Source organism: Caloenas nicobarica, chromosome 24 (assembly GCF_036013445.1).
Source record: "Caloenas nicobarica isolate bCalNic1 chromosome 24, bCalNic1.hap1, whole genome shotgun sequence".
In the NCBI taxonomy this organism is placed as follows: domain Eukaryota; kingdom Metazoa; phylum Chordata; class Aves; order Columbiformes; family Columbidae; genus Caloenas; species Caloenas nicobarica.
This window is the reverse complement of record NC_088268.1, coordinates 4,642,081-4,664,468: the sequence shown is the minus strand read 5'-3', so window position 1 is coordinate 4,664,468 and position 22,388 is coordinate 4,642,081. Positions and strand designations below refer to the sequence as shown.

At 55.6% G+C, this 22,388-nt stretch overlaps 2 protein-coding genes across 2 annotated transcripts; one reads left to right on the top strand and one right to left on the bottom strand.

Moving 5' to 3' along the window:
- Positions 1 to 3,356: 3,356 nt before the first annotated feature.
- On the bottom strand, positions 3,357 to 7,786 carry LRRC3C (leucine rich repeat containing 3C). Its single transcript, XM_065651206.1, has 2 exons — positions 7,732 to 7,786; positions 3,357 to 5,889 (listed from the first exon to the last, which is right to left on the bottom strand). The coding sequence occupies exon 2, from the start codon at positions 5,818 to 5,820 to the stop codon at positions 5,038 to 5,040; it is 783 nt and encodes a 260-aa protein (XP_065507278.1). The 5' UTR covers positions 5,821 to 5,889; positions 7,732 to 7,786; the 3' UTR covers positions 3,357 to 5,037.
- A 3,914-nt stretch (positions 7,787 to 11,700) lies between these two features.
- Positions 11,701 to 21,906, top strand: ORMDL3 (ORMDL sphingolipid biosynthesis regulator 3). Its single transcript, XM_065651315.1, has 4 exons — positions 11,701 to 11,811; positions 15,947 to 16,153; positions 17,615 to 17,766; positions 17,905 to 21,906. The coding sequence occupies exons 2-4, from the start codon at positions 15,980 to 15,982 to the stop codon at positions 18,038 to 18,040; spliced, it is 462 nt and encodes a 153-aa protein (XP_065507387.1). The 5' UTR covers positions 11,701 to 11,811; positions 15,947 to 15,979; the 3' UTR covers positions 18,041 to 21,906.
- Positions 21,907 to 22,388: the final 482 nt, after the last annotated feature.

The window sequence follows — 22,388 nt, the reverse complement described above, 5'->3', positions numbered from 1 at the left end:
CAGTGAGTAGGTACTAAATGCAACAGCAAGTCACAAATGAACACTTACTCCTTCCCCTAGAAACTGGAGGAACAGGAAGCTCTTGTAGCACTTCAAGTTTTTCAGCAGACCTCAAAAGTCAAAAAAATAGTTCAAACATTTCAGTGCTGCATCACAGAGGGGTTTGTGTCATTAATTCTGTGGAGACTTCCATGAAAAACTGGTGTGAAATGGCTTCACTATGACCTTTCCTGTGTCAGTTCTCTCCATCCAGGCGGATCTCCCTCCTTCGTTGCCCACGACAGCCCTGGACACAGCTGAATATTTTCTTTTATGACCCACCATCCCTCACAAATCCTTCCCTTCCCTCAAGCCACTGAATCGCTGTCACACTTCAGATTTTACAAATATCCGTAATCAGCTCTCACCTCATCTTTTCTTTTTACCATCGCTTTGTACCTCCCCCAGCTGCAATAGCTCAACAGGAACTGCAAGAGCCTTCCTCACCACTTTAAATTCTCCTATTTTTTTTGGTCTTTTTACGCACTTTCCTCTTGGAAACGTGAGCTGTAGCCACAGCAGGAGAAACCCTGATTGCTCCTGTGAGGCTCATCCCTTTAAATCCCCGCTGTAACCTGCCCTGACGGTGCAGCTCTGATCTCCCTTTCTGCACAGGACAATTACAACACCTCAAGAGTAGCAATAAGTTATCACAAATAATAAATTCTGAGTTTAAAACGTCCTTGTCTGCACTGGCCTCTAGTACCTCAGCACTTCCCACAGGCTGCGTACCAACAGAGAACTTGTAAACTTCCACAAATGACAAAAGTAATCTGCCAAGTGGAAGGCACAGCTCATTGTTTTAACATCAGAACTGCTTTTTCTCCCAGCCTGGAACAAACCACTTGAGAAACACCCATTGGAGCACTCACTGTGGAGCTGCCAGCAACAGGACGGCATGTGACGGTGACACCTCCGCTGCCATGGGACAGTCGTCTCGTAACTTCCCGCAGCATCTTCATTAGCCCACAATTGAGCTGCTCCTCAAAATTAAAATCAAGAGGAGTTGAACAGGTCACCGTGCTGCCCAGGACACACCAGAACTCCCAGTTCACTCAGACATACTGGAAACCATCAGCCTGCCCAGGAGATTATAAGGCGAGGGGCTGCAGGGAGGAGCAGGACCAGGTGCCCTGAGATCAGCACATCCCAGCAACTCATCACACCTGTGAGGGGAACAAGCCAAGGAAACACCAGGTGCGTAGAATCACAGAATTGTTTTGGTTAGAAAAGCCCCTCAAGGTCATTGATCCCAACTGTCACCCCAACCCTAGCGCTGAAATTAAATTTCCTCCTGCTCAAGTCCAGCGACCACATTTTCTGTGCAGCTCTGTTCCTATAACAAACAACATCATTGGATTAATGAGTCCTTTGCAGACAGTGAATAAATATGATTCATTATTGGCAGCAATGCCACTGTAAATGGATTTTTTTGTTGTTGGTGAAAATAAATAAATAAGGCTCCGTAACTGAAGGGCCATTGATGAAGTGTAGACCAGCTTTAATCACAGTGTAATTGCTGCCATCGGTTCTAATAACTTATAAATTTTTTTTATAACTGTGGAAATTAAACAATTAGACATCCTTCCTTCCCTCTTCTAAATCGAATCAGTTAAAAGTTCAGGATGTGGTCTGGGGCTGCGAATGCTGAACACGCTTCATTCACGGGCTGAGAAAACCATTATTTTACCTTTCTTTAAAACACACAACCCCAAACCTTTAAAACACAGCAAATGCTTAGATCTACAGCCAGGCTGAGCTCCATCAATAGTCGAATATCCAGCATCGCTTAGTCCCTGCGTTCCCGGGGGGGTTCGGAAGAGGCGTCACCACCAACGAGGACCCGATTCTTCAGTCTTGCCCCAGTGACACATTTTCCTCCATCCCGGAGAGGAAGAACAGCCCCCCTGACCAGGCCAGTTAATTACCCGCACCTTGGAAGTTAATAACAGAGATTTACTGACGTGCTGGAATGGTGCACAAGGAGGTCAGGCTGCTAATTCTCCCATTGCTGATCCCAGCAGATCAATCTGCGGTACATCAGGAAATGAATTACCCAGAAATGCAGGATTAAAATGGATTATTATATTTCCTCGATTTAAGAAAAACGTTCACTGAGCCCCCCATACATGCTGAGCGCCGGTTCCCGGCTCCCCGGCAGGATCTTGCCCTCAGCAACTTGCTGCAGGAAAGTAAATAGTAAGTAAGGGAAGTAATTACTAATGACATAAATCCACTGAACTTCAGTCCGTCCCAGACCAAATTATCTTCCTGAAGCTTATTGCAGATTTTTACGAGGTTTGTTATGTATTTTATTCCACTGAATAACCACATACCGACTGTTCCACAACCAGCTAAGCTCCCTCATGGCAGGAGCTGCCACCGAATCCACCTCCTTTCCCCCATGCTCATTAGTGTCAGCTGTAATGAGCCCAGTGGATTCCAACCTAATAACTCCTTGGGCAGGAGAGCCGGGCCAGGCACCAGGCTCAGTGTCACCCAGCCCCGTGGTGGGACACCGGCAGCACCCCGGGGACCCCCAGCCCCGCAGATGGGGTGGCAGCCGGGTCCCCCGGCACCCCCCAGCCCTCCCCAGCTGCTCAGGGTGGCACGAGGAGGATCCCCGGGCAGACAACCAGGGTGGGGGACGGCAGCCATCTGCTCCGGAGCCCGGGGTCTGCGGGCTGTGTCACGTCTGGAGATGGCCGAGTGACAAACGAGGTTAATGTCCCTCTAGCGGGATCTGTCACTCTGCGTTAGGTCCCAGATTTCACCCTCCGTGGCACCGCATGGGGAAAAGGTACCGACAAATCGGCACGGGGCTGCCGTGGATGCCACAGCCCTCGTGGGGACCACAGGGACACCGAGGCTTGTCTCTTATGGCCACTATGGTCCCTGCCCTGTGTGCCACATGATTCCCGGGTCCGGTGAGGACAGGAGTGACGGGAGCAGAGCAGAGTCCCCACAAACCGCCCCACAGGGTCCCAGCGTGGCGCAGCTCAGGGACCAGCGCGGTGACGGTGACCTGAGCTGCAGTGTGTTCATTTATTGAAGGCAAAGGCAGCGTTACCGGAGGGACCGAGGATCGTGTTTCTGACAGCGCCAGCAGAGCCCGACATGGCTCAGGGAGGACATTGGCTGTCGCAGGCGTCCTTCATCCTTCCCTTGTGGCCAGGATGTCATCAGGGACAGAGGTGACCCTGGCACAGCAGGGATGCCACCCGCCCCGGCCCAAAGCCGTGGGAGCAGCACCCTGTGCCCCCCGCAAACGCACACACCAGCACACACTGGGCACGGGCTCCAAAGTAAAAGCCAATTTTATTGTTGTATAAAGTAAGAACGTAAAAGGTCCCTTAAACAAAACACATATTGGGTCAGACAGTCCCGGGTGTCCCCGCACACCATGGGGGATGCCCACGGGGGAGCAGCCGCTGGTGGTGGCTCGGTCGGGTCCCTCCCAGCCCCTTTTCTCCAGTTGTATGGAGGGGGAGCTGCCGTGGGGCTGGAGGCACGGGGCGACGCCTGGGTTGGAGCCGGGGCTGAGGTTGGTTGTGCGTTGCAGAGCCCCTGGTCTGCGCTGGGAAATTAGGCACTTGTGGAAGGGCCGTGCGTGCCGCTCCCGGCCGGCTCCATCCCACAGCTCCCACCGGCACTGGGGCACGGGAGGACGGGCAGCAGGCGGGGGACAGAGCCCTGCCTGTGCCAAAAGGCGTTGCCTGCACCAAAACGTGCCACCCACACCAGGGACTGAGGCCAGAGCCGGCAATAAGCCCCCGCCATGCCGGGGCAGCTGGAGCCGGCTCTGGCCTGGCACAGACAATGTTCCAGCAGCTTTGGTTGGTGCTCTTGGTGAATTAAGGCAATTTAGCTTCAGTTGGTTTAAAAAGAAAAAGGACAAAACCAGCAAAACCAGCTCTCTTCAGGGCCAGACACTTGGTTGGAAGAGTCTGGGTCTGCTCTGGCTTTGCTCTGAGTCGCCGCTTGGACCCTGCACCCCCAAAGGTGGCACCGACCCCTACCCGCACCGGCCCCTGCCACCTCATCCTCTACCTACCAACACCAGGAACCTGCAGCCCAATACTGGAAGTGTCAAGAAGGGACTTTGGGGCATTTTAGGGGAGATTCAGGCTCCTGCCAGTGGTGCGGGAGTGGGGAGAGGGCGGAGGAGCCGCGGTGGTTCCCTCCATCCCCGTCTCCCATCACAGTGACCGGTCGGCAGCCTCGTGCATGCCAGAAGGAGCGGTGGGAGCTCCCCTCGACGGCCGAGCAGGGCTGCTGGGGGTGCTACACCCACCCGCATGGTCCCTGGAGAGCACCGAGGGGAAACCCGCTCCCCGGCATCCCAGCAGGGCTGGACCCACCACCTGGACCCCTCGGTTCCCCTCCAGAGATGGGGTGGCATCATCCAGAACTGGAGTGGGGCACCTCCACACCTGCCTCTTGCCTTTCCCAACCCATGTGTCCCCACCTCCCGCTCTGTCCTTCGGCCCCACCGGGACCTTCGCGGGGCCGATGACCCGGCAGGGCACTGGCCTCGCGGCCGTACCGCTCATCCCCATAGCGCAGGCAGGGAGCCAGGCCCAGGCTGTGCAACGCCGCCAGGAACATCCCTCGGGCAGCCGCGGGTAAGCCGGGGAGGGATTAAAACACTGATTCTGCTAATGCCCCAAGGGATCTCTGCAAAGGAAATCTAAAACTTTTAAATGAAGTCTGAATGTCCAGGTCGGTTGCGTGCTGGGGGGATGCTCGGGGTCTCTCTGGTCCTTCGAATGCTGCCGCCACTCTGTGCTCATTGCCAAAAACAACCCCCCTCTGCAGCCGCTTCGCCCCTCGCTGTGCCAAAGCCGGGCACTCACTTCCCCGAGGAGAACAGAACAAATCCACAACTATTTCTGTGCAGCGACAGTGGCTCGTGACAGCTCCTGCGGCCACGGTGAGCCTGCGGAGCGGCCGATCCCCGGCTCCGTGGATCCCCATGTCCTGCGGGATGCCGGCACCTCACACCACGGTGCTGATGGTGGACGACTCCTCCGATCGCCGCTGTTTGCTGGGCAGGGACTTGAGGTACTCCAGGTGCCGCCGGGCGTCCTCCTGGTTCTGCCGCACGTAGTAGACCAGGTAGGAGATCACCATGGCGAACCAGCCGAACATGGTGACCAGCATGGCGATGTCCGTGGTCTTTTTGTACATGTTGCAGAAGTCCGTGTCGGCGATCACCTGCAGGAAAGCTTTGCCAACGTGCTCCTCCTGTGCCGAGGAGTCGCAGACAATGCCGGCCGAGGAGCCGGCGGCAAGATCCACTGTGCGGATCAACTCCTGCAGCCGACAGTCACACAGCCAGGGGTTGTTGGAGAGGTTGACCTTGGCCTTCAGATTACTGAAGGCGTCTTTGCTGACCGACACCAGCCTGTTAGAAGACAGGTCCAGGGAGTGCAGGTGCTCTGCCAGGCCCCGGAACGCCCCGCTCTCGACGCTGGCGATGGCATTGTGGGACAGATCCAGCTCCAGCAGGAGCGGCAGGTCCCGGAAGGCGTCGCGGGGCAGGAAGGGGATTCGGTTGGAGTCCAGGTAGAGCTTGTTGGTGTCATTTGGAATGTCCCTGGGGACCTCAGTCAGCCGAGCGTTGCTGCAGCGGAAAGTCTTCAGCCCCTCCTCTTCCGAGGGGTAGCAGCCCACGGGGAACGCAGCAGCTGAGCGGAGGCAGGAGGCCAGGAGGAGGATGCTCTGCAGGAGCAGCCACATGGTCACCGAGCGGAGGAGGACCCGCTCTGCTGCAGGCATGGTGCTGCGCTGGCTTTATCATACGGCTGCTGGCCCGGTGGCTCTCGCCCACGGTGGTTTTGGCTGCATCTGAGATGGAGACAGCAAGGAGACAGCGTCAGACCAGGGTGTGGAGAGGCAGAACCGCTGCTGTGCCCGCTGCGAGCATCACGCCTGGCTGTGAGATGGGGTCAGGGATGGGGACAGGGACAGGGACAGGGACAGGGATGGGGACAGCCAGCATAGCTCATGCATCCCCCATCCCCTGCCATCAGCAGCCTCGCCCAGGGTTGCCGTGCAGCACGATCAGGCTCTGAGGGGCCAAGCAGACACGTCTCCGGCATGCCGGCAGCTGGGCTGTAACAAGCGGAGGCGGCTCGGGCTGAGCCAGAGGTGGGGGTGAGCTCCCGCCCGCCAAGGTCACCGCGGTTTGGTCGCTCGCTCGCACGAGGCCAACACATCCTGCAGCAGCGGCTGGCGGGACGTGCCAGTCGGTGAGCCCGGGCTCTGGGCAAGCAGCCGCTGCAGGCAGCCCCCGGGGAACACTACGGAAAACACGTGCGGGCAGAGGCAGAGCAGGTTCCCGCTCCCTGGCTCCATCCCCAGCAGCGCCTGGGGCACACGCAGATACACGCTGGGTTTTCTCCCGTTTTGAGGGGACTGGGGCAGGTGGGTTGCTTGGCACCGCTGTCCCCTGCCCGCTGCCACCCCGGCCATGGGGCCAGGCTGCCCACACCACCCCGTAACCATGGTCTCCATCCAGCTCTTTATTCCGGAGGGGAAAAACGTCAGCAGGAAAGAAACAAAAACAGAAAAAGGAAATTCACTGGAGCTGAGCGTGTAAGCGAGTTCCCAGAGTGGTGGCAGCAGATAAGGGCCACGGCCAAGCTCTGCAAGCACGGTGCCTGGCTTTTCCAGCCGTGGGTCCCGCCACGAACAGGGGCTTCAGATCATCCTTGGCAGGGCCACGGTGGTGAAGCCATCAAGGCAGGATGCAGGTGCTCTCCCACCATCCCACCATTAAAGACACGGGTGTAAAAGGGCACCCTGTGGCACCCCATAAGGCAAAGCTGAGCGGGGCTCCCCAGCAAGGGACAGAGGTGCCCACCCAAAGGTGACCCTGGTAGCGTATTCTGGATGAGCACCTGGGCACTGTAACACACCCCAACCGTGCCAAAACACCCCAAGGTCACACCAGTGCAGAGCTGACCCCTGCGCTGCGACCCCCCCGGGCTCCTTGATGTCCCCGAGTGGGACCAGGGCTGAGAGCGGCCAAAGGGCACCTGGAACCCCAGCCCTGCAGCAGCACATCAGCCCGGCAGGGGCGACCGGCCCCCCGAGTCTGCCAGAAGTAACCTGGAGCAAACGCTGCCCCTCTGGGTCCCCCTCCCGCTGCAGGGGGGAGAGCGCTGAGCTGGACACTGCGAGAAACCCACCGGGGTGAGCCGGGAACCGGTGACCCAGGACACGGGGGCTTCATCCGGGGGACCCCCGCGGGAGGGATGCGGCTCTCCAGGGCCCCGCGGTGGGCTCGGATGGTTCCACCCCCCGGTGCTCCGGACCATGCACCGCAGCGAGGACGGGCACACCCAGCCTCCCCGCCACAACGCCGGGGGGTTCCCAGCCCGCAGCAGGGCACGGGGGGCCGCAGCCGGACCCCGGGGGTCGCCGCCAGCCCCGGGGAGGGCGGCTGAGGTGCCCGGGGACAGGACGGGGCTGTGAGGGCTCCAGGACCCGCCGTGCACCCAGCGCAGCCGGGGATGCCCGGGGTTCCCCCCGGCTCCCCCCGGCACCGGGGGCGTTGCGGGCGAGGGAAGCCCCGGTGCTTCCCCGGGGGAAGCTCAGCTCGGCGCGGCGCCGCCGGCCCCCCCTCGCCGCCGCCTCCCGCCCTGCCCGCTCCCTGTGCCGGGGGGGGTCCCGGTGCGGACTCACCTGCCGTGCGCAGCCCCGCGGCGGCGGAGCGGCCCCGCGCCCCGGGCCGGAGCGGCCGCGCCCCGCGCAGCGCGGCGGGCCCGGAGCCGGCGGCGGCGGCGGGGCCGGTGGGCGGGATCCTCCGCCCGGGCCTCCCCGGGGCTCCCCGCCCCCGGCCCGCCCCGCCGGGGGGGCCGTACAGCGCCGAGCACCCCCGGCCCCGCGCTCAGGTCGTCTCCAGCCACTGGCCCCCGGGAGAGGCTCTGCCTCGGGACCGCAGCCCGGGGGGAACCGGGGAGACCCGGCGAGGAGCCGCCCCCCCAGGGCCCAGGGATCCCCCGCCCCTCCGCCTTCCCTCGGGGAGAGCAGGACCCCCCCCCAGGCCGGCGGGGGGATCGTGCCCCCAGCCCCCCGCCCGCAGCCTCCCTGCCCGGTACCGGCATCGCTTACTCGGGGAAACCCGAGCCGCGGCGGCAGCGGGCGGGCAGGAGCCTCCTGCCCCACCGCGGGGGGCACAGCGGGTCCCCCCAGCCCAGCCCCGAGCTGCCCGGGCCAGGGCTCGCTGGGCTGCGCAGGGTTCGGTGCTCCCGGGGCCCCGCCGTCCCGGGATACCGGCGGGACCGGCTCAGGACCATGGAGAGCGGCCGCCGTTACCGGGCCGGGCCGGGACCGCCGAGCAGGGCGAAGGCTCCAGCTGCCCCGGCCGGGTCCCCCGGCTGCTCGGGACGGCACCGGGGCCGCTCCCCGGTGCGACACCGGGCACCGGGGCCGTGCCCTTGTCGTGCTGCAGCAAGGACGGTGGCGGCCGCCCGTGCCCCGTCCCCGGTTCTCCTTGGAGGGAGCGCCCGGCCCCGCGCAGTGACGTTCTCCCGCTGCTCAGGGAGGTTAAACCATTTACGAAGCGCCTGGTTTGGATCTCGGCTCAATTAGCAGAACAAAACCTGACGGGAGAGGCGCAGCCAGGCAGGGCCGGAGCCAGAGGCTCCCCCGGGACCCCCACACTCCCTGGGGACACCCCCACCCTCCAGCTGGGGCCAGGTGGAGAGGACAGGGCCAGGACGGAGCCCATGGCACAGCGGGAGCTCAGGCTGCCCCAGGCTCTGCACCTCAGGGTGCTGCAGCCAGCGAGGGTTTACCGGGGCCGAGGGTCGGCACACGCCAGGGCAGCCGTCGGTCTGGGGCTGCTGATGGTGTCCATGCTCAGGATGGTCCAGCTGGTGCGTCCATCGCTGGGGCTGCGACCTGAGCCAAGCCCAGGGCCCGGCTGGGGCACGACGTGGCCGGGAGCCTGGCAGGCAGCCGCTGGGGAACCATCGCCGGGGCTCTGGGCCCCTTCACCGGCAGAGAAGCCTTGTGCTGCCTGTCACCAGTCCCAGCACTGCTGGGAGCTGTGGAGGGAGCGGGAGCGATGCTGGGGCTGCGGCAGCGTGGAGGCAGCTGCAGGTGACACAGCCGCCCGCCGCAGGACGGGGCCTGCGGGCATCGAGCGGCCAAGGCGGCACACAGAGGCTCGTGGTGCTTGAGCTTTTGGCGAGTCCCAGCTCCCGCTGGCACCCAGAGCAGCAGTGGATCACCACAGCAGCGGCAGAGACCCTGGGAGCACAAGCAGCACCAAGACTGCACCCCATGGGTGTCCCATGGGGACACAGCACCCACCAGCCCGAAAAACCAGCACCTGCAGTGCAGCACGACCCTGTGCAGACCCTTCCCCGCCGCAGCCACGGGAGGGCTGGCTAAAAATAACCAGCACCGGCTTCTTGCTGCCACCGTGGTGCTAAATATAGTGGGTATCGACTGGGCAGCAGGACCGGCAGCCCGGGAGAGCGGGAGGGGAGCGCAGCCCCCCCAGCACGGGGGGAGACCAGGAGCGAGGGCTGGGAATCCAAACGGGAACAGCCCTGGTGAGCACGGGGGGAGCGCTGGGCCAGGCAGCTGCCGGCCTGGGCTGTGCATGGGGCTGGAACCCCCTGGAGAGCCCCCAAACTGCAGTGCCGGGGTTCCCTGGGCGGGTGAATTGGATCTGAGGAGCCCAGGGAAGCAGGTTCCTGCCCCGCGCGTGCGCCAGCAGCGAGAGGCTGCCTGCTGCATCACTGAGAGGGATTAATATTTATGGCCGTTTAAAAATAGCTGTCGCATTGTGCTTCCCCCTCACGTGCGGAGTCAGCGGGGTGCGGGGAAGCTGCTAAATTAGATGTCACCGCGCAGAGGGAGCTGCTCAGTCAGGCAGGAGTGTGGATAAAAACAGAGGCTGCTGTGCGTGCGTGGCTCTCCTGCAAAGCAAGGCCAGCTCCCTCGGGATCCCCCACCTGCGCACACTGGCATCCCCACACCTCGCCCTGCCGAGGGCACCCCGAGGGACCGGGCAGGGACTGGGTCCTCCCGGCCGGTGGCTGCAGCACCCACAGGTGCTTTAACCACGTGCGTTTGTCCCACTGTGCCCAAGTGTCCCCGGGAGCAGCCGTTGCGGAGCTCTGGCTCCGGTGAGCAGTGCTGGTGCTGCCAGCAGCGTGGTGCCAGTGTGTGGCACCAGGCAGCCAAGGCCCTGGCAGCCGGCGGGGTCTCGGTGGCCTCGCCGTGCCCAGCCGGCACACGGCCACCCAGCCAGAGCCGGCTGGGGCCTGAAGCTGGACGTGCAGCTGGTGCCGAGGCCAGATGGATGCGCACGGGGTCAGGATGCATGGCTGGGGCTGGGCGCCCCGCGGGGACGCTGGTGTGGGCTCCCCGATCTCCAGGGAGTGTCGGGAAAAACCTCCATTTCTTCCATGCAAAGCAGCGCTGCGAACCCACCTGGGGCCAAAACCAAAACCCCACAGATGGCCTTCACAGGAAAGGCTGGGGGGCTGCGAGCGGCACCGGCAGAGCTGCGTGTGCGGCAGCCGGGGTGCACGGCGCTGCCGGGGGCTCCGCTCGGCCCAGGACCCCGGCACAGCTGCAGGCAGGGGGTTCGCAGCACAAAGTGGCTTCGCTGGCGGCGGCCGGCGCGCACAAAGCCCTGCACAGATGGCTGCGCGCACCGAGGGGCCGTGGCAGCGCCACGCGATTAGCTTTGATCGCTGTGCAAACAAAAGCCGGGCCAGATGGTCTCCCCCATGCTCATCCAGCGCAGGAATCCAGCGCTCCCAGCCCCTGACCTTGGCCGGGTGTCCCGCAGCAGGGTGTCCCTGCTCGGGTCACTTGCACAACACCTGCTTGAGTTTTGCCCCTGGGAAGGGTGGCAGGGGAGGGAGTCAGACACTCCGCGAGCAGGGGGCTGAGCCCCCAGGGTGCAGAATGGGGCGGCTACAGCCCCTGAGCGCTCTCCTGGGGCTGCTCCCCCAACTCAGGGCTGGCAGGGAGCATAGAATTATGTTGGTTGGAAAAGTCCCTCAAGCTCATCGAGTCCACCCGTTCCCCACCCCTGGCACTGCCCCATGTCCTGAGAACCTCATGTCCGTCTGTCCAACCCCTCCAGGGATGGTGACTCCAGCACTGCCCTGGGCAGCCTGTTCCAATGCCCCACAGCCCTTTGGGGAAGAAATTGTTCCCCACATCCAACCTCAACCTCCCCTGGCGCAACTTGAGGCCGTTTCCTCTGGTCCTGGCGCTTGTTCCTGGGGGGCAGAGCCCGACCCACCCTGGCTCCAAGCTCCTTTCAGGCAGGTCAGAGATCAGAAGGTCTCCCCTCAGCTCCTGTTCTCCAGCTGAACCCCCAGCTCCCTCAGCCGCTCCCATCACACTTGTGCTCCAGCCCCTTCCCCAGCTCCGTTGCCTCCTCTCAACTCGCTCCAGCACCTCGAGGTTTTTCACGTCATGAGGGGCTCGATCTGCCCCCAGGGATGTGGTGGAGCCACCGGCGCCGAGCCCAGGACACCCGCGGAGGGGCCAAGGCTCCCAGGCTCGCCGCCCGTTCCTGCAGCGGCCCCCGCGGCCTCTCCCACCGGGCTCCGGTGCGGGCGCTCCCGGGACTACAGCTCCCGTGGTGCCGGGCGGCGGGGCGGGCCGGGCTGCGGGGGCCGCCGGGAGCGCAGCCGGGGCGGCGGGTGCGCGGCGGAGGGAGCCCCGGCCCCGTGAGCCGAACCGAGCCGAGCCGAGCCGGGCCGGGCCGGGCCGGGCGGAGCAGCGGTGAGTGCGGGGCCGGGGCCGCCGGTTCTTCCCCGGCCTCCCCCGGGGCTGCGGGAGCGGCCCGGAGCGCGGCGGGCCCGGCCGGGGAGGCCTCGCCCCCTCCCCGGGAACAGGCGGCGGCCGAGCCCCGGGGCCGGGGGTGGGGAAAGGGGCTTCGTGTGGGCCCGTCCGAGGGAAAAACACACCAAAAAAATATCCTAAACCAGCTGCGGGATGGGGGCAGAAAGCTCCGGGGCAGGGGGGTCCCCGCGGTCTTTGGATGGGGACCCCGATCACCCACACAGCGTCCCCTGCGGGTCCCGGCTTTCCCCCTAAATTAAAAATTTGAGAGAGGCAGAGCCCCAGGGGCTCCTGCTGCTCCTGGTCCCCCCAGCTGAGCCCTGGAGCTGCACCCCAAACCTGCAGCCCCACAACCCAGCCCCTACAGGGCTCAGACCCATTGAAGTCCATCAATGACTCCGGGCCAGCCTGGGACACGAAGCTGCGCCGTCCGGGTCCGATCTCTCCTCTCAGCCGCGTTTGCCAACAGCTTTGATGGACTCGATGCCATCGCGCAAAGAAGGGTTCAAAATATTTATTTGCTTGGGAGATGGTGATTGCTGGTGCTGCCAGGGGTAGGGATTGCGGCTCCGTGGGATCATAATCAGTTCTGTGGGATCATAATCACGTTCTGGGAATGCTCAGGAAGATCGACCGAGCACCTGCGCCCTCGTTCCCCACAAAGTTCCTGCACCGGGCTGAGGAACAACAGGGTACTGAGCCCAGGGTGCGATCCCCAGGCAGCTAAAGCACAAGGGGACGGGAACACACGGTTGTCACACTCCTCTGGGGACAACAGCAAAGGTGGGGAAGGACCCAGGCCACGGTGCCAGGGATTTAGGCAGAGGTCGTGGGTCCTCCAGCAGCCGGTGGATGAGAAAGCGAGCAGGAAGCTGCCGATGTCGTTTTATTTCCCTGTTTCCTCAGAAGTGGGGAGATGCTGTCACACCAGATGCAGCCCCAAAACTCGACTCTTTCCCCCGCCAAGGCTGGTGGGGGAAGTTGGGAACACACCACAAAAGGATGGGGCAGAGAAAGGGCTCAGCTCGGCCGTCACTGCGTGCCCTTTGCCTCCAACCACAGCTATGACTTTTCCTCTCCTTGGATGGACACAGTCCAACCCCAGCACAATCCTGACCTTCACACCCCTTCTGGTGAAACATTGAAAGCTTTTCTGTCCCTAAGAAAAAAAAAAAGCTGCACAAGTGGGAAAGCAAAACTTCGCAGCCAGCAGCTCCTGGGGGGGAACTGGAGTTCCTCCCGCTGTTGTTTTGTGTTGTTTTTCCTGCAGGTGAACAAATCCCCAGTGTAAAAATCAGAAAGCAAACACCACGGGATCTGGGCTGGGGTAGGGGTCGGAGCTCTGGGAGGTCATGCGCCCTCAGCCAGACTTTTGCAACAGCGTGGAGAGCCGCGTGCGCAACCTGAAGGGAGCAAACAGCGGTTCAGATATCGAAAAGATCCGCAGATTAAATGTTTTTAAGGTGGGGAAGGACAGAATTGGAGAAGCACACAGAATTATCCTCAGCGTAGGACCAAACGCTTGACGTCTCACTCCCTCTCTTGCAAGAATGAATTAACCTCTGGGATGTTTGTAGCATTTTACCCGGCTAATCCTCATTTTTACAAGCAAGGAAACTGAGGCACAGAGAGCAGAACTGCTTCATGTGTGGCTTCTGAGGTTTGGCCTTTTGCTACCCAGCTGCAGATTTACAACTGCCCTCATTTGCAGAGGGGACCCAAGTAGAAGTTACTCATTAGTTTTTGAAAAATTACACTCGTGGTTGTCCTCAAATGGAAATTCTGCTCTATTTGTTTATATTTACTTCTGCCCCTGCTGTAGGGCTTGCTGGAAAGTCCGCAAGCTTCTGTTGCCTTGGGTAACCGCATCGTTGCAAGAAAAGAGGGTCCCGAGGGGGCCACCTGCTCAACCTCTCACTCCAAACAGGAATCTTACTTTTTAACTGTTTATGAAACTTATTTTAAAGCCTCCAGTGAGACCAGTGATCGCCTTCCCTGGCCGCTCCATTCCAACATCAGTCCTTCCACATTGGCAAGTCATTCCAAGCCTCGGTTGTGCACAACTCGTCTCCTTTCTCCACACAGCAGTCTGTGCATGTTGGAGGATTATTCCTCACTCCTCTTTCCAACATTCTCTAGTCTAAACAAACCCCGTTTTCCTTCAGTCTGTCCTTGCAGGTCATGTTTTTCCTACACCTCTGCTCATTCTCACTCCTCTCCCCTGGACTTCCTCCAGCTCCTCCAGAACTGGACACTATTCCAGCCGAGATCTTTACCAGTATTTAGGAGAATGATTTCCTCTGTCTGGCAGCCAGCACTCCTGTTTATGCATTCCTCAGGGCCGCTTGTGCTGCTTTTTGTTGTTGTTGCAACAATATGACTTTTTTGACCCATGTTATGCTTCACCGCAAGCCCTAGATTTCCTTCGGAAAGCCCTTAGGAATTGCACCAGATTAAGGATAGAGCTGCCAGGACTGAAGTGCTGAACTCTGGCTCTAGTCCTGCTTTCAGACCAAGCTTCAGGCTTTTCTCTGGAATAACCAGTAGCCAACAAGACAAGACAACAAGCGCTATGCACACTTGCAAACCTTTTTTCTGGTAGCAAAAACCTCCAGATATAAGGTCCCTGAGTGACACCTGGGTAGCAGAGGCGGGCGAGCATCTGTTCTGCTCACCCAGGAGCCGCGGAGTCCAGTGTTGGCTTCGTGTTCTCACTCCGGGCAGGAACCGGGGGAAACGCCAGCTCCTGAAACAAGCCAGGCCCAGCGCTCCGCGAGGGAACTCGAGCAGCTGGCAGCGACACGCGGCGTGTAATGTTGGATCTGGCTGGGAATCGCCTCCCGAGACCAAAGGCTGCGAGAGAGAACAGCAGCGGCATCTTCCAGCTGTGGGAACCAGAGCAGCAAAACCACCGGGCTGGACATCAGGAAAGAGCCCTCGCCTTGAGGTCCTCCGCACACAGGGACAGGCCGTGTTATCAAATTAAACTGCATTTCCGTGGGACACGGACAAAGATGAGTTTACACAAGAACTTCTCTGACTTCGGTGTAAAGATATTCAAGCTTTAGAGCAGTTCTAATTTGTGTCATTTCCTGTAATCCTTGGAAATGGGTAAACCAGAGCTCCCACCTTCCCAGAAAGCCTAAAAGCTGACTGATACCTGCTGCTCTCAGCCCAAAAAGCCACCCCGATACCTGCACAGGCTGCAGGACACCACTCCAAAGACGTGCTCCTCTCCGAGAGGATGACACTGCCCTGCTTCCTCGCCCTCCTGGCATTGTTCAGGAAAAAAAAAATCAGTTTTCCGCCTATGCAGCAGCTGCTCTTTCCAGGTAGGGGGAAAAGCCATCTCCTCTGCAGTTCTTGCCACTGAAATATCCTCCCGATGCACTTTTCCTTGTTATATCTAACTCAAGAAGAATCTCATTCCTTCCCCATGGGGGAATTTGTTACTTTTTTCCCCTCTCCCCATAATCTTAAATTGGAAGGGAAAACACATAAGCCAGACCAGGAATGCAGCAAGCCTCTAGAGCTGTGCAGAACCGTTTTAATTTAGCTGAAGTAATTAAGAGATCTGTTGATACAGACCTGCTGTGCCTTTACTCTGCAAATACTTGTGTTCTTTTCCGAGTTTAATGTATGCTGAACCTGTAAAAAAACTGCAAGAAGCTTCATATGCTGAGTGCTTCCACAATTAACACTCTGATGAGGACTTAAGAAGCGCTTAGAAGTATTGGTTTGAGTCTTGTCAGGCAATCGGAGGACTGAACCTTGACATCTCAGTTCCAGGAAAGCATTTCAGCAGATCACAAGTAGCTTCTGTCACAGACAGGCTTCCCACACGTTATTCCCAAATCTCAATCGCTCCTCCAATACCTTCCCCCCATGAACATCAGCTCTAGAAATGAAAACAATGAGGTGCAGAGAAGTCAACAGACTTGTGGTTTTTATAGCAAACAAGATTTCAGGTTTGCTTAACAGCCAGACGGCGCTGCGTTCCACCCCCACGGTGCTTACCTGAGCAATTCAGATGGAGCGTTGCCGTGATCCGAGTACTGACCCGACTCCGCTTTAGTTCCAGGGGTGCCCATTCGACACAAGAGCCAACATGAACGTGGGAACAGCGCACAGCGAGGTGAACCCCAACACCCGCGTCATGAACAGCCGCGGCATTTGGTTGTCCTACATCCTCGGCATCGGCCTGCTGCACGTCGTGCTCCTGAGCATCCCCTTCTTCAGCGTCCCTGTGGTTTGGACTCTCACCAACATCATTCACAACATGGTAAGGAAACAGCGTGGCTGGTTTGGCTTCCTGGGGCATGGAGAGATCACCTCTCAGCACCGGCTGCTCTTCTGAGAGCAATGTAGTAAGGTTCTTGTTGAAACAATTCCTTTCTCTGTATTTCTAAAGACACAGGGTAAGTTACTCAACCTCCACCCCTCAGACTGCACCTTTGCCTCTAGGCCACATATTTAAGTCCAGCCTAGGCAGATGAGACAGCAAACATCTGGTGAGGCTGCTCAGAGGGGACACGGAATTCATTTGCCTGCCGGGTAAGTCCCTTTGTCACAGAGGAACAGCTGTGACAGGGCACAGAAGCTGGCAGGACAGCCTTCACTTGATATAATCTGAATTTGCCTCATCAGAGTTAAGAAAACAAGATTAAAACCCAAACTTTGCTCTGCTTAAAGGAAAAAATTAATCCAGGAACAACTTCCCCCCTTCTAAGGATCAGGTACCCAAGTGAACAGGTGTCACAGCACTGTGCTGGGGACAAGGGCACGTGGGTTCCCTGGGTTTAATGTCTCGCTTCTGCACCTCTGCTGTCCCGCTGCGCAGGTCTCAGCACGTTTGGGTCCGAGAGCTGAGGAGCAGACGTCTCAGCCCTTCACCCTCAGGCATAAGGGGCAAAATGCTTCAGAGCTTCAGCAATCAATTTTATATCCTTTATTTTAAATAGTGTCTCAGCCAGAGAATATTCCAGAGGCCACCTTATTGGGGACCCTCATGCTAATGTTATTTGCATTTCTAGCTGGGGGGGTGGGGGAAAGGAAAAAAAAAATGGGGGCAAAACACAACAATAAAAACCCACAAAAATCACCAAGTAGAGCTGCTTGGAGTTCTGTTCACAAGCTGCCTGCTGTTCAGCCAGCTCCTTCCCCTTCTCTGGCAGCTTAAAAAATTAGGTCCTGGGAACAGAAAGGAGTTTAAAGGCCAGCAATGGCAATACTTAAAAAAAAAAAACACACGTGACGTAGCCAAACAATTGCTGTTTATCTGTGGCCAGGGCTCCATTTCAAGAGGTTAACTTGCAATCAGGGCGGTAACAGACCCTCACTGCCCACAGATCTGCCAGCACTTTTTTAGAACGCGTAGAGCATTGCTGTTGCATGGTAGAGCGAGTCCACACTCATCTCCTGATCCCGGAGATCTGCGGGCTCTGATCTTGCAACCACCTTCTTGGCTTAAGCCCAGGAGCTGAACCAGAGGCCTCAGGTGTAACAGCCAAGCCTGAGCCAGCAGCTTTTCTTCCTTCCTCACTCTCGCTGCTTCATTAGCTGCTGCGAGTTCGAGCAGTGATGATGCGATACGTCCCTCTAGCGGAACCACGCGCTGGTGCAAGCTCCCGCAGCCACGCTGTTCGTGAAGCTGACCGTTTCTGGTGGCAAGGGGCGTAGAGAACCCTCCGTGTGCTTCACAACGCGTTTGTGTTTGCTACAGAGCATGTACATTTTCCTACAGAGCATGTACATCTTCCTACACACCGTGAAGGGAACTCCTTTTGAGACTCCGGACCAGGGGAAGGCCCGGCTGCTGACGCACTGGGAGCAGATGGACTACGGCGTGCAGTTCACGGCGTCGCGCAAGTTCCTGACCATCATGCCCATCGTCCTGTGAGTATTTTGGGGCAGCTGAGCTGCCTCACACATTTGTACCCATCAAGGCTCCTGCTGCACATGCTGTCCTGGGAAACAAAACCACGAAGCGCTGTAATTCAGTCTCCCCTCTCCCTCTGTTCCTCTCCTTTCTAGGTATTTTCTAACCAGCTTTTACACCAAGTATGACCGGATACACTTCGTAATCAACACTATCTCCCTTATGAGCGTCCTGATCCCCAAACTGCCTCAGTTTCACGGAGTCCGGATCTTTGGGATCAACAAGTACTGAACTGCGTGGCTGGAGCGCACGGAAGAGGAGCAGGGGAGAGGGGGAAGTTCCTTCTCTCTACTCCCGTTTCTTCACCCCTGCGCACACTGGGATGTAATTTCACAGCGGCTGTTTAACTGCAGTATCCAATAGACATAAACCGCATGCTGGATCCTCATGCCCAATAAATCTAAGCAAGCTCCAGAGTAGAGTTTAGCGCGGAGCAGGATGCGTATGACACTGGATTTCTTTTATTCCAGTGTCATAAATAGATGCAGATACACTGAGACTTCAAGGTACAACGAGGATGAATTCTGGGGAGATTTTCGTCTATCCCAGATATTGAATGAAGAGAATAGGGATGAGGGGAAAAGCTTTTAGTGCTGGTACTATTGCTGTGGTAAATGCACTTTAAAATAGACTTCCCTTTCTGAAGCTAGGTGCTTTAAGTGATATGTGGGGGAAATTCAAAGGGATACAACCAGACTTTCCCAATACTTGATTGTTTCGAGGTTTGAGTTCCATTTTGGGGCAGGGGAAGAGAATGACATTTTTATTTTGCAATCTTTTATGCCACTGAGAAAGGAAGTTCTTTTACTAAGAACAGTACAGGAAGGAAGGACCTGCAATTTGATAGAGGTTCACTTTTCTACAGTACCATTCACGTAGTTCAGGGAAAAAGTCAATAGATCCTAAATCATACTTGTTATTTTCAGCTTCTACCAGAATCTGCCTGGGTTCTGCAGCACCAGCAGCAGAGTGAACTGACCAACAGAAGGATGCAGTGGGTCACTGAAAATAACAGATTATTTCATATAGGAACAAAATTGAGCCTTTTTCCCATAAAGTTACCACCTGAATAAAGCAGGTTTAGGTTTCCTGGCTGAGACAGCTTTCTACTGTTCAAAGCAATCTGGTTTTCTTTTGGGTTGTGTGCTGGAGGAAACGTGTTTTTCCTCATGCTTCCCCTGTAAACTCACGAAAACCTGTATTTTTTGTTGTCTTAGTGCTTATATTGTCTCACACTTTTGACAATGGTATAAACATTTTAAATATTCTATATTTTGCTCCTGCATTAGCCGATTCTAGCTTTAGAGGTCATAGTGGATATTGTCGAGTTCTTTTTGATGGCCTGAGCATAGGACAAGGATGGGAAACTTCAGATTTGGATATAAGATCTTGTACTGCTCCATACGTAATTTTATGCAAGCCGCTTTACTTCTCTATCTCAGACTTAATCATTTCTTACAAGACTGCTGCAGAGAAGGGAAAAACATCTAGCGTACCTCAGAGGGCCGCTGGAATGCATAGAGAATCATTACCTAATATGTTGGAGAAGTGGAAATATTTTAAGTGAAAAGGAAGTTTTCAAGAAGGTCAAAAAAGAGTCTGGCTCAATACCCGAGTGCTGTTCTCCAGTGAGGGAGTTTGACAGATGTGCAATTTACTTGACGGGTTAAACCTTTTAACCACCATGACGTAAGGACTGCTGCTTTAGTTAAGGTACTATATACCCTAAAGCGAATATACTCTTTAAGCTACTAGACAATGACTTTTGAAAAAAATAGATATTGTTTTCAAAATAAGAAAGATTTCATCAATCAGCTAAGTACCTTTGAAAGGACTGAGAAGTCGAGAGTTTCGATGCCCTCAGAGCTGCAGCGTGACGGCGAAGGCTGTACCTGTAACGCAGACTGGATGTGGCTTAACAGACCTGAACGTCTGCCCGCAGGCACAACTTCCATGCCAGTGGTCAATCTCCAGAGGAAAGAAAACTATTTATTTATTTTCCTAGAATACAAGGAGAAAAACATCAACTTTTTTCTGCAACAGTGGCTATATGCTTAAAAGCATTACTCCAACATAGACAGACATATACTGGGTATTTCTAAGTATATGCACATTATAAAGTCAAAGCAGTTTTGATATTTTTAGCAGAAGTATGAATGGAAGGTGGAGGTCAGCTCTTGTTTATGAAGTACAGCACTTCCGTTTCCCTGAAGGCCTCGGCATTACACCAGCTGAGGATCTGGACATGTTATTTGTGCTCTTAGCTGACACTATGGACACCTGATTCTGTTTTGTTAAATTAAAGATCAACTGTTAAACAGAACGGGATTATTAGTTTCTCAAAAAGGTAGTTTTTAGAGCCTAAAAACTTCTTGTTAGGCAAAGCCTTAATTCTGATAGTAAGCTTTTCTTATTTACCTTGTTCACACAAATTATTAAAATAGACTTTATATAGATATGTGTTACATGGCAAATGATTTTCTGTACAACACAGGGATAGTATTTTTGCTGTGGAATAACTGAAGTTAATCCAATCAAGGGAAACATAAATGAAAAGTGGAGAAATATGGAAAGAAGTGAGAGAGTTGAAGGAAGACTTTGTTAATAATGGGGTGCATTAAGTATCTACATAAAATTAATAATTACTTGAACAATTATACATCTGATAATGTCTTCCTTAAGATCCCATCTTAAGGGTAGGTATCAGAATTAATCAAACATAGAAAGGAAACCATAAGTTAATTGTAATTAAACCACAGTTGCAATTGCTTGAGCCACCCTCATGTGCCAGTCAGGTGGCTCCTTCCCGTTGGTGTCACGGGAGCGAGCGGTACCCAATCAAATTTCTGATTGTCCCCACCGCAGCGGTGTGGAGGTAACAGACACGGCTCCACATCTCCTGGAACTCTGTACTGAAACCACTTCTGGTTTATTTGTGTTTGTTAAGTTCATCTAGAAGTGAGTTCAGCACTCAAAAGGCTCATCTTGCGCCAAACAAGTTAAAGGGTAGAGTCAAAGCACTGATGGGATAACTAGTTTCTGAGAAAAGGGCAATCGCGGCAGCGTGGACAGGCTGAGGGATTTTCAGACGTGCACTTGCAGTGATCCGGGGTGAAGCTTACCTCTGCGTGAAGAACCAGAATGCCAGTGCTAAAACTGCCCGTTCATTCGTTTAGACTGGAGAATTTTCTGCAAGTACCTGCATAAAGGAGATAAGTATTTGTTACTGGCTTTAAATGGGATTTTGATCACGTCACACTTGACAGATTTTCCTCTCAAACTTGTACTGGCTTCTCCTAGAGTGACTAGGGCGAACTGGAGAATTAAAGGTGGACTCTGACCTGTGGCTGAGAAACAATTACTGGGTAAGCAGGTACTTAAAATGCTTTTCTGTTTTGTTCTGCCATGAATGGCAAAGGAGAAAAGCTGCTGAAAACCACCCCTTGACTTCTTCACGGGAATGGCAGAAGCTGTCCCTCTGCCCAGTCCCGTCCCGGGCAAAGCCTCTCCCAAGCCACTATAAGACCACGCACGTGTTTGCACAGTGTGGCAGCCACTGCACCAGAAAAGCCAGAAAATCAAGTACCACCAGCCCAATACCTCCAGTTTAGGGATCCTGTCTTGCGACTTGTTTAACGTAGCTCATGGGATGTCATACAGTCCAGCCCTTCGCAGGAAGAAACCTTTAAAAAAATAAAAAGAAAAGCCCAAGATCTGGGACTACTTAATTTCTGAGTACTTTATTTTTTTAAATCTTTGTTTAATTTTCTGTTTGTTTTAATAGAAGCATGGTACTGGCCCTTAAAAAGGGGACAGCAGCTGGTTACCATTGTTAACACATTAATATTTCTCATTACAACTTATATTGCTTTGTCATTGCCTATAATCTTTTTAAGCATGCAAGTGTTTGTGTATATGTATCCTCCTTGGATCAGTTTAAATTAGTTGGGTTTTTTTAATGGCACATTCTGACATTGTACATAGTTTTAGGGGTTTTTTTCCTGTAGCCCTTCTTTTTGCTGTGTATACAGAAGTCTCATGTAGAGAACTTTCTAAAATAAAAGTGTGAATATTTTTATTACTCCTTTGTACAGTATTCTAAGAGAAACTAATAAAGTAAGTATTCATGTAAAAAGCTTTTGTTTGATTCCTTGGATTTTTAAATGAACAAGTTTTGCTTTTAAACAAGTGTGGCAAATTAATCCTATATGGCAATTCCAAGGCCACCAAGTGACCGGTTGCAGTGAAGCAAAGAGCTTGTAGCCCACCGCATGGATCCCTGCACAGGGAACGGCACCTGCGAGGCACAGGAACTCTCTGCTGCTCACAGCAAACAGGCGTGTGCACCACTCATCAATAAAAGTTAATAATTGTCTCCAGTGATATAACACTGTCCCCTTGTCTACACCGCCTTAATTAGCTCGCTCACGGGTTTAGTGAAATCCTCCAGAATCGGAACACACTGTTCCTCATCTTAACAGATCAGAAGTATAAATGAAAACCAGAACCATGCTAGAAATTAAACAAATCTTATAGGAACGATGCATTTGTAGAAGCAGTTCAAGTCCACGGCCACTGT

Bases quoted from the DNA above. Each gene is read 5' to 3' on its own strand.
- ORMDL3 (XM_065651315.1), top strand. From the start codon at position 15,980: ATGAACGTGGGAACAGCGCACAGCGAGGTGAACCCCAACACCCGCGTC. The intron at 16,154-17,614 runs GTAAGGAAACAG...ATTTTCCTACAG, and splicing joins CCAACATCATTCACAACATG to AGCATGTACATCTTCCTACA. The intron at 17,767-17,904 runs GTGAGTATTTTG...TCTCCTTTCTAG, and splicing joins ACCATCATGCCCATCGTCCT to GTATTTTCTAACCAGCTTTT.
- LRRC3C (XM_065651206.1), bottom strand. From the start codon at position 5,820: ATGCCTGCAGCAGAGCGGGTCCTCCTCCGCTCGGTGACCATGTGGCTG.